The 14,125-nt window shown below is 38.0% G+C and overlaps 1 protein-coding gene across 6 annotated transcripts in view; it reads right to left on the bottom strand.

Moving 5' to 3' along the window:
- asap2a (ArfGAP with SH3 domain, ankyrin repeat and PH domain 2a) overlaps nucleotides 1–14,125 on the bottom strand; it is a 76,780-nt gene that overhangs the window by 19,376 nt on the left and 43,279 nt on the right. For 4 of the 6 annotated variants that reach the window (XM_079833169.1, XM_079833168.1, XM_079833171.1 and 1 more), the window contains exons 3-9: nucleotides 13,969–14,114; nucleotides 13,487–13,561; nucleotides 7,158–7,207; nucleotides 4,005–4,134; nucleotides 3,813–3,898; nucleotides 2,184–2,259; nucleotides 1,981–2,067 (exon numbers count right to left, since the gene is read on the bottom strand). In XM_079833169.1, coding sequence (XP_079689295.1) covers nucleotides 1,981–2,067; nucleotides 2,184–2,259; nucleotides 3,813–3,898; nucleotides 4,005–4,134; nucleotides 7,158–7,207; nucleotides 13,487–13,561; nucleotides 13,969–14,114 — 650 coding nt within the window. Of the gene's footprint in view, nucleotides 1–1,980; nucleotides 2,068–2,183; nucleotides 2,260–3,812; nucleotides 3,899–4,004; nucleotides 4,135–6,581; nucleotides 6,663–6,861; nucleotides 6,889–7,157; nucleotides 7,208–13,486; nucleotides 13,562–13,968; nucleotides 14,115–14,125 lie in introns of all 6 variants that reach the window. The other 2 variants (XM_079833166.1, XM_079833167.1) reach the window with 2 other exon arrangements.

Below are 14,125 nucleotides of genomic sequence, written 5' to 3'. Positions count from 1 at the left end.
TACTAATGTTCTGAGAATCAAAATGGGCTGTATTGTGACGGTGTGTGCTGTATAAAGCTTGGCTGAAACATAGTGCCATATCATTCGGGGTTGGATAAAAGACATCAGTGGTGACATTGTATGAACTGCACTCAGAGCCTTAGATTTAATCAATTAATCGGCATTGTATGTGTTTTTTTCTTCAGCATTTTGTAAACAAAAGGCAAATACGCAAATATGATCGTGTATACCAAGTAGGCACTTACTCTCCTAGACTTCGTTGCCAAAGGACGGTAGCATTAAAGAAGAAAAGAGAGCATTCTTTAGACAGGTTACTCATACATTTTGCACAAGAAATTGAAAACAACACTCCTACATATGGTAGGAATGCATCAAATATTTTGGGTAATACCAATAGCCAGCTATTTTTCTGCTATGGTTGATAATCAATAAAAAAATTTAATCAAATAAAACCCAAACACTTAAATTCACACTTAAAGGATTAGTTTGCCCAGTCTGACTCTTAGCACACTCAATCCCTCAGATTTTATTTAAAATATCTTCATTTAAAGAGACGTAATCTGTAAGATTGCAAATTAATTTCTAAATGTTTTGTCTTTCAAATAAAACTTAATTGACAGTAAAATAAAATATCTTAATTTGTGTTTCAAATTGATGTTTTTTTGGGGGGGTGAACTAACCCAAAAATCAAGCAAAATATGCAGCTTGAAATGGGGGAAAATAGTCACTCTATGTGCACTCCTTTAGTAAGCAAGGATGTAAATAAATAAATAAAATAATAGTCAATATCATCCAAATAAGACAGATGCCTACCGAAAAAAACACAATTATAAACACATAAATTGTCAGAAATAAGGAGTGCACAATATATTTTGTGATCATGTGGTTTCTGACAATTTATGTGTTTATAATTGTGTTTTTTTTTTTCGGAAGGCATCTGTCTTATTTGGATGAAATTGACTATTATTTTATTTATTTATTTATTTATTTACATAGGACGTAAAAAAATAAAAAAATAAATAAACAGATAAATAAATAAATAATAGTCAATATCATCCAAATAAGAGCGATGCCTACCGAAAAAAAACACAATTATAAACACATAAATTGTCAGAAACGACATGATCACAGATATATTGTGCACTCCTTTAGTAAGCAAGGATGTCAAAAATAAATAAATAATAGTCAATATCATCCAAATAAGAGCGATGCCTACCGAAAAAAAAACACAATTATAAACACATAAATTGTCAGAAACCACATGACCCCAAAATATACTGTGCATTCCTTTAGTAAGCAAGGACGTCAAAAATAAATAAATAAATAATATTCAATATCATCCAAATAAGAGCGATGCCTACCGAAAAAAAAACCACAATTATAAACACATACATTGTCAGAAACCACATGACCGCATATATATTGTGCACTCCTTTAGTAAGCAAGGACGTCAAATAATAATAATAATAATAAAAATGTAAATAAAATAAAAGATCAAAGATGTATTGTACACTCCTATAGTAAGCAAAGCCATCAATAAATGAATTAAATAGGTTGAGAGCACTATGATCCCAGATATATTGTGCAGTCCTATAATAAACAGGGCTGTTACGTGTAAACCAGTAGTGTACTGTGGTGGCCGGACAAATAAAACTCGTAGTTGTTCACATGGAGTTAAGAGGATTGCTAACTTCTGATTATTTGCATTCAGACAAATGTGTGTAATCTCTTAATGTTTATAATCATATGCCAAAGCTACTAGCTTGAGAAAACACTTAAATGTCTTGACCAAAGCTTTAGAGGGCGAGAAAACGGTCAGGTAGAGGTTGATCACCAGTTTTCACATGCAATGTTTACTGAGAAGAACTGATCAGATGTAAAACATTATAATCTATACACATCAAACTGAGCACTGTGAATAGTGTTGTGGTTTTTCAATTGCTGCGAATTGTGCGAGATTTGATTTGAGAAAGGACTAACCTCCTTCTGCTCCACTTGCAGAGCGGTCTTTAGCACGTCACGTAACTGGGTTAGCTGCCTGCGTTCTTCATCCTGTACCTGTTTGATCTGAAGACATAATCAGAAGTGGAGACAGAAGTTAGAAATGAGAATTGATCTTGATATCAGTGGTGAGAGACACTTTAGGGCCGGTATGGCAGTGCTTTAGATATGAAAAGTCTCACCGAGTGCAAATCTGTGGCAAGTTTTTCTATTGAGGGTTTGAGGTTGTCCACTGCTTTGAGGCCATCCTGAAAGAAGCTATGACAGAAGACACCATGCCAGTTATTTTCCAAATAATTAAACATATGCTCTCTATTTCAGTCAAAACAAGGTTATAAAAATAACACTGGACTCCATTGACTTTGTCAATTTATGGAGAAAACCCCCCACATTATTTCAAGACATTCCTCAGAATAATTTTGTTTGCGCTCCAAAGACGAGAGAGAGTCATACAGGTTTGGAACCACATGTGGATGAATAAATGGTAAATGAGTTTAGTTTTTGATTTAAACATGTTTTGCACCTTTTTATGCCCAAAAATGCTGTTTTAGGGCCAGTTCACACAGAATTTGTTTTTCAGGTCAGTGGACGGGGGGTGGGGGGGGGGCAAGCTCTTTAAACGCCAGACACCCCACCTCCCGAGAGTCTCCCGCATATTGATAGCAGCTCCCTAGTCTCAGCCTCAGACGTCACACCCACTGACCTGAATGTCTGATGCATAAGGCACACAACATAGGAAACACTTCAGGAGTTTCGAAGTCGTCATCTGATTGGTTGAGACATGCGTGTTGCGTTCTTTACTGGAAACAAGTGCCATAATGCCAAACTCCGTCGTGGAAGAAGAACGCTGTCGTGTTTACAACTGTAACAGTGAGCGCTTACCTGGATCAACTACACGCTGGATTTTCAAAAGTAAGTGAAATTTGCAGCTCCATTGTTGCAGTAAACTTGTACAAGGTTCTTGAATGAATAATTTATTAGATGCACGCCGGTCTGTTATTGCAGGGACATCAACATTTTGAGGAGGGAACACTTTAAATGTATCAAAATTAATAAGGCATCTTTGAGTAAACTTTGAGTATCATTTGAGTATCTCATTGGCGGGCTGAGTGTCCTGGTTTCCGATAATCAAAATATGGTCACCCTACTCTTGGGTTATCCTTTGCCAATGAAAGCTGCGATAGAGTCCAATCCTTCTGTGGTCAGTCTGGCTACGAGAGACTAGCGGCTCCCTGATGCCCCCAAAAATATATAAAATATCTCCGAAATCAAGCGTGCGAGAGAAAACCCATTTTCCCAAAGATGAGTTTTCAGTGAACTGATCACAAGTGGACAGCCAAGACAGATTTTCGTTTACACTTGGTATCGCATTTCAAATGCATCTTCTGTGACCACTTGCGTTTGTATACTGTGGAGACCCTCGCCTCTTATTTCGTCACACTCATCTACATCACTTTCGGCACACAAATACAACTGAATGAACGAACTGGTGTTATGCGGCTTACAAGATGAATTATAATACGATAAAATGTAGTATAATATTTATTTTGGGGGGGGGGGGGGGGGGGGGCTTGGGTCTAAGATTTGTTTTTTTAGAAGATGAACAATTTAACTTGAGTGCCACATTTTTAGAATGTGTCAAACAAGACTCTGCAGAGACGCATATGCATGGGTTAAAGATGTCATTCTAGCACGTGTTTACATAGAAAAACAATGGAAAAGTACCACAGTGGAATCACAAGTGTTCCGTGTGAACCGGCCCTTGTGACGGCTATTGTTTGAGATAACCGTTGACATGTGGCCAAACTTACTTGCACTGTGCGTGAAAGTATTTGATGAGATTCTGGAGCAGGTCGACGCCTTTCTTGATCTTGATTTCATTGACTTTGAGGAGGTACTGTAACAAACCAATGGAGGAGATTGAAGCACGCACACACACTGCACAGGAAGTGCCTATTCCAGCGCCATAACATGATTCTCCAATGAAATGCGTCTCTTCTGACCTCACACATCTGAAGCTGAAAGAAACGGCGCTCCTTTTCCATCTCCTCTGCTATCTCCGCTCCACTGATCTCAGTCCGGATCATTCCGTGCTGTCGGGCGTGCTCTTTTTTCTCCTTCTCTATTTTAGAACTGCGTGGAACACACAGACGACCTTAAAAATTCAGACACACAAATACAAACACACGCACAGGAAACACTCATGCAGCAGGGCATTCTTTTCCATATGCTCCAGCGGCATATTGTACCCCATGTTACGGATGCAGCATTTCCTCTGTGGGGAAGGATTCCAGAGAGAGCCTCATGCGTTTGGTTTAGGCCTTTATAGGCTCTCAGCTCCAGCGGCCGATCATGAAGCAGGCTGGCCATTTCTGGAACCTCATTCAGAGTTTGAAGCCTAAGCGAGGAGATGTGACCAGGATATGGCTGAACACTAGAAGCCATTTCCAGTACAAAACATTTCTAGTCAGTGAAACTAGAAAAGGTAAAGGCAAAAAAAAAAAAGTGATAAAATGCATTAAGCGTTGAATGAAGTAATGTGTCAGCATGAGGAGCTGCCTCTGACAACAATTTACATTTTTGTATGTTAGTGTTGGGGAAAAGCCAGACTATTAACTTAAAAGGGATGGTTCACCCAAAAATAAAAATCATTTAGGGTATGTTAACACAACAATGATGTACTAAACATTTGCGTTTTTCGCGTACAAAAAAAAGGCCAGTAGTTGGCGATGTCACTGTGAAGAAACACTTGAATGCATTCACATGACATCACCGTTTTCACAAATTCAAGTTTTTGTAGTTTACACAGAGACGATAATGGTATCGTTTTCAAAAATGGCATCGTTCTCTGGCTTTGAAACCCGTTTTCAAAAGTTCGTATTTCCGGCCCCCCCAAAACGCTATTGTAGTATAAATGAACAGCCAAAACGCTTACAATTTTTTCAGTTCTTAGTTGAAAACGGTGTTGTGTAAATGGCCACTTAGTGGTTAAAGGGATTGTTCAGCCAAACTAAAAATTACTCACCCTAATGTCATTCAAAAACTCTATGCATTTCTACCCTCTGCTCAACACACACAAAAAATATTTTCAAAATGTCTCGGTTTTTATTTTTATTTAGTACAATGAAAATCAATGGGTTCAATGTTGTTTGGTTCCCAATGTTCTTCAAAATTTCTTCTTGTGTGTTCCACAGAAGAAAGTCTTACAGCTTTGTTAGGACATGAGGGCGAGTAAATGATGAGAATTTAATTTGTGAACTATTCCTTTAACTACCCTTTTCTAATAGTGTTATAGAAGATAAGCTGTACAAAAATAGTGAATCTTTTCCAGAAACCTGTAAAATTTCGGGGGGTAAACGATTTTGCTTGACCGGTTCTAACACTTTATTGATGGTTCCAATAACTATTTTAATTTAATTAATCGTTTCAAAAGCACAGCATTGCAAGTTTCTTTTTCTTTTCTTTTTTTTTGCCAAAGGGAATTTTTTTTTTATTTTAGCACCATGCCAAATTTCATGGCTATTTTCATTACGAAAGCCAGATAACAATAAAAAAAATACATGTATATTAAAGTCTATTTAATATTTTTTTACATCTAACTTTGGTAAAAACTGAAAACTGATTGTGGTATAGTAAAATATATATTTAAGGAAATACACCTAATATAGATTTTTTAATTCAGTTATATTTATTAACAATTGTCAAGTGTAAAATTATTTCTATTTCTACTTCTTGTAGAATGTTATATGCACACTATAATGTCCTATCCAAAAAAGGCATATAAAGTAAAAATAGAACTTAAAAGCTGAGAAGCTAACGTTTTTCATAGTAGCTTCCCCGACAATGATTTATATTAAAGCCTATTTAATATTTTTTACATCTAACTTTGGTAAAAACTGAAAACTGAATGTGGTGTAGTAAAATAAATATATTTAAGGAAATACTCCTAATATAGATTTTTTTTAATTCAGTTATATTTATTATCCATTGTCTAGTGTAAAATTATTTATATTTCTACTTCTTGTAGAATGTTATATACACACACTATAATGTCCTATCCAAAAAAGGCATATAAAGTTAAAAATAGAACTTAAAAGCTGAGAAGCTAATGTTTTTCATAGTAGCTTCCCCGACAATGATTACTTAAGGTAGTGCATCTGTACATCTGACAGATGGAAGAAATGAGTCTTAACAGACTCCCTCATGCCAGCACATCACTTCCACATGTGATTGTAAAGAACAGTCCACCATTTTTAGTGAAAACAAATCATGTTCAAAATCAAACCAGTTAAAAATAAAATAACAAAATGGTGGAGTGTTGCTTTCATCTTTGGGAGAAAGAAACGCACACAAACAAAGTAAATATGAATCGTGATTTGATGTTTCCTGCTGTTCACCTGCTCTCTCGAGGCACCACATTATTTTTTAGTGTTCAGATTCTGACTATTACACAAACACAGCGAGATCTTTAGCATACTCATCAGCAGGATATTTGCACTAATGAAGCTTGCTGCGCAAACGGCAATTTGCGAGAAAGCCGGAAGCTTTGCACAGACACAAAGATTGAAGAGAACTCAAACTGTAGCGGTGGTGACGATGAAAACCAGTTTAATGGAGTTAGAGCCAGTGTCACGTTAGAGGACGGTTTCGTTTCTTTCTGCCTGGAAACATGAAGGTATCGGTCACAATCAAACACCTGAGATTATTTCCAGTGATGGGCAGGTGAAACATGTATTTGACTGAGCAAAACTGACGATGATGGAAAACAGCAATGCTATTTAAAAAGACGGGACCATAAAAAGCACCTGTATTAAAGGTAAATCAATTAACCTACTGATGTGTCATAAGAAAATATATTACCCTTTCAGTAAAGAATGTCCCTTGCAGCTTGGGAAATATATAAGAAGTGCTATATAAATGTCATATATTATCGCATGCAGAACAATCAGTGTGATAGCAGAGGATAGGAGTACAGGAAGTGAGGTGGTAACAATGACAGCTCATTATCCAAAGTGCTGGGCGGCACTGATCCCTCATTTGACACTCTGGAAACGGATTCTTCCTTTCAATCTGATTCATTTTCAGACTTCGATATAAACATAAGAAAACATGCATGACAGAAATGAATAGTTTTAGATACTTTGAAAATGTCTTACACTTTAGTCTCATAGTCTTTCCAGGCTTTATCAAAGGGCTTCTTGAGATCCTGCAAGAGAGAGAGGATATTCATTAGACAGACGTTATGACTCAACTTTCATTTTGACTTCCGCAGTGTAACCCAAATAACTAAGGAAAAAAAGGGCCTGAGTAAAAATGTCATCTCACAGGGCTAGACGTTTGCAATATTGCCTTCAGCGTTGCCATACAATTCAATGTTAGCTCATTGTTTGCGTGTTGAATGCATCGAGGAACATTAACACAAATAATCAAGATTGTTTAAATTGGATGCATCATGCAGCCAATCAGATTGGAGCTTGTGTTTTGCACAAAAATGGCAATGCCATTTGAGGCTAAGATTAGCAAAAAAGTGGCATAAAAATCAGCATTTAGCTGCCAAACTCGGTGCACATCATCACACATGATGTCATGCTCATAAAGAAAGTACCTGATGTAATGCCAGTGGCTGCTTTTTGTAATGACATCATCTGAAAGCTTTAGGGAAATTCTCGGCTTGTACAAACAGAGCGTTATCCAGCAGCTCAACCGAGGGTTTACACTAATAACAGAAGGCTGTGTTTGTAGAGGGACTTCCTAAGAGTCCAATGCACTCCGCTAATATGCTTTCATAACAGATGTTACACGCAGCTTGAGTTGTGCGGAAATCTGTGCCAGCAAAATGGCTTAGTAAGAGGATTTTGACGAGGAAAATGAGGCCAATATATTGTTAGAGGCTTCATGCCTATATATCCGCGGCCTAGTGGCCAATCTACACTGATTTCACATTCCATCAGTAAGAGCAGAGTGTGAAGGTTGAATTAGCGGAGCAAAAGCACAGCTGTACATAAAATATTGCAATCCACACAACATAATGTGATACAGAGTTCAAAAGAGGACAAATTATTGGTGTGTGTGTGTGTGTTTTGCTGGCTCATCTGTGAACAGGACAGCAAGTCTTCGTGGTGTATCAAGCTATGGTATCCAGAGTAATGTTGGCATACCACCACATAGGACGAACATCCAACCGGAGTAACTGTCGACGCAAGAGGAAGCTGTCTAAAAGGGATGTCCAGGTACCAACCTGAACTGCATTCAAAAAACATGTAACCCCAGCTGCCCAACTTACTGCAGAATTAAATGCGCACCTTGACTCTCCCGTTTCCACCGAAACTGTTCGTCGGGAGCTCCACAGAGTCAATAGTCATGGTCAGGCTGCTATAGCCAAACCTTTGGTCACTTGTACCAATGCCAAATGTCGGTTTCAATGGTGCCTACAGTGCAAATCTTGGTCTGTGGACAATGTGAAACATGTCTCGTTCTCTGATGAGTCCACCTTCACTGTCTTTCCCACATCTGTAGGAATTACGGTGTGGAGAAGCCCCAAAGAAACGTAACACCTGGACTGTTGCGTGCCCAAAGTGAACCACAGGAGTGGATCAGTGATGGTTTGGGCTAGGGTTTATCATGGCATTCCCTACTGTGCTTTATGCCACTTTGGGTAATTTTGGAGGAGCAAGTCAGAAAACATTTTCCTCCACCAGCATCACCTGGCCATTGTTCTGAAAGAGGAAAGGCTCCAAATCCCTCTGGCCATCTGTCATTCCCAAGATGAATTGATGCTGTATTGGCTGTAAAAAGAGGCCCTACACCATACTAATAAATTATTAAGGTCTAAAACCAGGTGTTTCAGCCTAATGTGTTACTTTAAATAATACATAAAAAGATGCCATTAAACAAATATTTAAAATATACTGTCTTTATGTTATTTCTACATTAATTTGGAGATTCTATGTGAAAGAAATCTATTACAATATAAAAAATATGTAACAAATTGTAATGCTAGGTGCAATTAATGGCGATAAAATTACAGAAACGTGATTAATTTGTTAATCATTAGCACTAATTAGCACTTATAAATAATGTTCTTGTAACTATGACTATAAAATTAATAATTGAAAATAAAAATGCATCTTAAAAGATTTACGCACTACATGTTGTAGTTATGATCTTATAATTTGAGCATTTACATTTTACAAAACAGCAAGAATTAACTTCACATACTTTAATATTAAGTAAATACTGTTCAGACACAATACAAGTCTGCAGATACATGTCAACCAAACAAGTGCAACAGAGAAAATGGAATCATTTGGATCATTCATCCTCTTACCAGTTGTAATTTTGGTTATTCAAACTCACTTCTCATTTACATTATTTTAGAACTATTATATTTGTAACTTTAGCACACATTATAGACTTTTATATTAGACACACTGTTGAAGGAGAAGCAAGATGTCAAATAACTGATAAATAAAATAAATAAATCGACAGATCAATCAATTACCAAAATGGTGGTGGGATGCAGGTCTAGTCTGCTGCTGTCTTTAAGACCATTCTTGAGGTTTGAATTAGAGAGATCTTCATGGCTCATTACAGGAAAGATCTCAATCAACAAAAGGGCCACTTCAGGACTCAGAGAATGACCGTTCAGCAATTCAGCCAATTAACTCATGAACATAGAAAACAGAGAGAATGCCAGTGGCGTTAAGCACCATTTCAAGCTACTTGATAGTTTGACTGAACTAGAAATCCCCATTCCTCACCACAGAGCACTAGGGTACATATCTCTAACAAGCTGAGTCACAATGCCATCACCTGGACTTTGAGACCACAACATCTATCAGCCCGAGGGGTCTAAAAAAAAAAGCTTGGGTGGGTGGGTTTCACAGCTCAGCGGGCTTCAACGCTGACATCACTCCCTCTGAGGCTGACAAAACCGTCTACCCCAGCAAAGTCAGTGGGACTGACTGAACAGAGGATGTGTCATTCACAAACACACACACTGTAAGACAATAGATGCAGCTGAGGAACAGACAGCACCATCATCAAGTTGAGAGGTTTTGGCATGATGTCAGCCCGTCTGTGCGTCTGTTTTATGAGGATTGCAATTCCGCCTCTCTCAGCAATTCCGAAAACATGCAACTCCGGGTCAGGAACAGGGGACGTTGGGGTCAAGCTTTCTGACATATTACAAACCATAACCATTTACATTAAGGTTGAATTCATTAACATTGTGTACCATGAACCTAACAGTCAACACTTTGTACAGCATTTACAAATATTTAACAGACTGTGGATCCAAAGACAGGTAACCTCGTAATGGCACCAATTCACTTCATTTCAAATATACATTTGCTGATGGGTTAATGAGGCACAGGTTCAGGTTAATGACTGGAATGATGGCCCAAGACAAGGCCTGTGATCTCCACCCATTAGCGGCAGTCCCCTACTGTGCTCAGAATCGAGCACAATGCTAATGCGGACCGTTCTGAGACCATTAGCACTCCATAACTGCAGGTTACACGAGGAAGCCGCCCAGAGGTGTCCTCCCAATCACCTCTACAGGAAACTGAAAATGTCTTGTTATTGTGCCTTTACAATGTCTTATATTAATAAATATAATACTAATAGGAAAAAAATAATAAAAATGTCATTTTTAATTATGGGTGGGTGATATGGGAAAAATATCATATTCACGATTTCATGACGATTTTTCATGTTGGTTTCACTATTTTGCAAGTGACTGAGCAGTACAGCCAAACAAATTAATTCCCCTATTTTACAATTGTTGCCTTACAAGGTAACAAAAGAAAAAAGAATGATAGTCCATTTCGACCGAAGTAGGGGTGGGCGAAGATGAAAATCTTTATTTCATTATTTTATATCTTAGTATTTAAAAATAAGAACAAATATGCATAATGCATATTACAAGTACAATATAATATACAAATGAAATAAAACATGCTTTATTTTTTCACAGTAGGTGTATTTAACAGTAGTATACACGTAAGAAACTGAATAAACAAATGTAAAAATAAAACACTGATGCTCCAGAAGGAAACACGATGCATTAAGAGCCGGGGGTGGGGGGAATAACTCAATTAATAATTATTTTGAATAATTCAAAACTTATTGAATTTGAAGATCAAGGTAAATTGTACTTCATTCGTCTTCCGGGAAACATGTAAGTATCTGGTGTTGCTTCTGAAGGGCAGTACTAAATGAAAAAAAAAAAATATTTAAACAAAATAAGAAAAATTAAAGAGAACACGATGGAAACGCAGGCAGCAACAGGTCTGGGGGGGAAGAAGTTCCTGGGACAAATTGTTTCAGGAAATTTCGATGGAAACGCTGCTTTTGTCTCTGACAGTAGGTGGCGCTTATAAGAAAAGCAGGAATTCCCAGGTTACCCTGGTACACAAAGAGCTGCAACAACTATGCATTTCTGACACCTGTTTCCCTAAAGAAAAGAAGTCAAACAGTATTTACATGTTTTCAAACATTGTTCAGATTTGATGTATTCGCCATGGTGTTTATCAGAGTACAGTGACGAAAGAGCCGATTACAGATCCTCCTTCCACTATTCACTGTCATTTAAGAAAATACTCTTTTCACAAGTTAACACTTACATCAAATTAAATAGAGTAAAGATTATGCGTATTTGGCATGCTGTCCGGGGGAGGGCTCCGGGCTCGGAATATTGGCCCGAACCCAGAGTATCCCCCAGAGTATCCCCCGAGCGTGCTCCACTTGTGTTTAATTATCTGCACGTGCTCCTCCCGAAATTTGTTAATAAAACATCACTTCGTGAGCGCCACCAAGGCGTAGTTTTAGGGCCCGTCCACACGGAGACGCGTATCTCTGTATACGTATACATTTTTTATCGTATTGGCGTTTCGTCCACACGGATCCGGCGTTTTGGGAGACTGAAACCGCTATTTTTTTAAACCGGGTCCTAAAGTGGATAAATCTGAAAACGACACCCTTGCGGTTTCGTGTATACAGCCAATCCGTATATTTTGTGAAACGATGATGTCATCACACCACGTCCTGCGCGGGGAACACTTGAAGGAATACAACTACGGGCACTGGGCATGCGCACATCAATACTGCGTTGTTTAATTACTGTATTTGCATTATTGTAAGGGTATGTTTAGGGTTGGGATAGGTGTATGTGTTAATAAAACACATCTGGTAAGTAGCAAATTTATTTATTGTTATTTTATTGTGAGATTTTACCTCACCTCCTACTGTTGCCGTACCCCTTCTAGCCACAACTCTTCTTCTCCGTTTTTAGTGTATTTCTGTGGCAGAATTACAGTGCCACATACTGGCCTGGCATGTATACTACATCGTTTTGAGCCGTTTTCATGCTCTCGTGTGTACGCTGATATTTCTTGAAACGAGGAAAAAAAAAAGATCGGATAGGGAAAGTTCTGGCTTCGTGTGGACATGGCCTTAGTTTTCCCAACTCTGGGAATGTGAACCAAAGCATGAATATCATTACTTTATCATTTTTTCCTCACAGTGTGACGGAAAACAGATCATCGCTTAAAATATATCTGTTGCATTGATGGCATGCGAATATTTGTGTCAGTTTGTTTATCACAGCAAATTGTCACATCAAAACATTCTGTCTTGGTGTGAACAGGCCTTCAGTATGAGAAATAATGGTGAGGCAGAAATGTTGTGAATGCTACCTCAGATGGAAAGAACGCTTAGGTCCCTGTGAAGGTCTGTAAAAATCTATAGGGGTCTCACTGATTAAGTTAAACGTTAGCTGTCCTTTCATTTTTAACTACACATTTAAGGAATCATCACCCAAGCAGAATGTCTTTTTCAACCTCATCACAGAGAGAGAGAGAGAGAGAGAGAAGTCTCCAGGGAAACAAGACAGGGAGCTGAGTGAAGCGCCTCATTAGAAGTAAATCACATCAGATTCCCCCTAAGAGCTAACAAGACAGAGTCACGTGGTGCAGAGAAGGTCAGGAGGTCACAGTGGACATTAATGAACTGAGGCGGCCTAAAAGGACATTCTGAGAATCAGTTCAGTATAAAGCTGCTACCAGCTGTTTTCGCTCAAAGCGTGTTCATGCATAAACAGACATACAATACTCCAAGACTGGTACTAGACTTTCCTTCAGACATATTGAACCAAGAGTGTTGGGGAACATTGTTTAAAAGTTGCATTGCTAATAAAAACGTCACAAAAAAAAACAACAACACAGACTACCATTGACTGAGTTGTCGATTTATGACCAAACCTTAACATAAATAAAATTCACAAACACTAACTTTATGGTGTGAATATGGTGTAAATTCTTGCAAAAAGTAATGATTACGCCAAGGAATATTATCCATCCATTATGTATTGGCTGACACAAGCATGTGTCTTAAACACCTTGAGACAAGCACTGATCAATATGCTGCTGATAAACTGCCAAAAAGCAAAGAAAAGGCATTTATAGGCTTAAAGTAATGAACTTACCCCTTTAACCCCTTTCAGATCTCCTTTCAGCAGACTGTCCAATGGGAAGGTAATGATGTTATTCATGTTCTGAAACTAGAGAGCAAAAGCAAAGCGTTAGACAAATGTCTGTCTTCCCAGCTGTGCAATTGTCTTTCTTATTACGGCAATCAGAGATAAACACACAAGGCGGAGAGGAAACAAAACAGTCAGTTTAGATGGTATTCATGCAAACATGACGTTAGAGGAATTATTCATTAGGTTTGCAAAAAATAACAAGAAAATATGAAAAATTGATTGATTAAAAATGACAGAATGACTGTTAAATGGTAAGATTATTTGAGGTAAAAACACCAGTAATGGCTAAAACACAGTCATGAAAGTTGATCCACCCTGTAGACCAATGACTCAAGATCAGCTTTTGGGCCCAGTTGGAAGGTAAGATGTTTGAAACCCATTTGCTCAACATAAAAATCCCATAAACGCAAAATAAATGTCCTCACCAGGTTCTTGAATAGGGCTGTGAGCTCCTTGGTGAAGACTGAGAACTTCAGGAATGCTGATCCCAGGTCAGGATCATCTCTGTATACACAGTTCTCTCCGAACTTCTCCAGAGCTTGAGTGTACTGCTCCTCGTTTTCCACATGAGCTACAAACAGA

The sequence above is a fragment of the Gobio gobio genome (assembly GCF_949357685.1).
Source record: "Gobio gobio genome assembly, chromosome: 13".
Taxonomy (NCBI): Eukaryota; Metazoa; Chordata; class Actinopteri; order Cypriniformes; family Gobionidae; genus Gobio; species Gobio gobio.
This window is presented reverse-complemented; position numbering and strand designations above follow the sequence as displayed.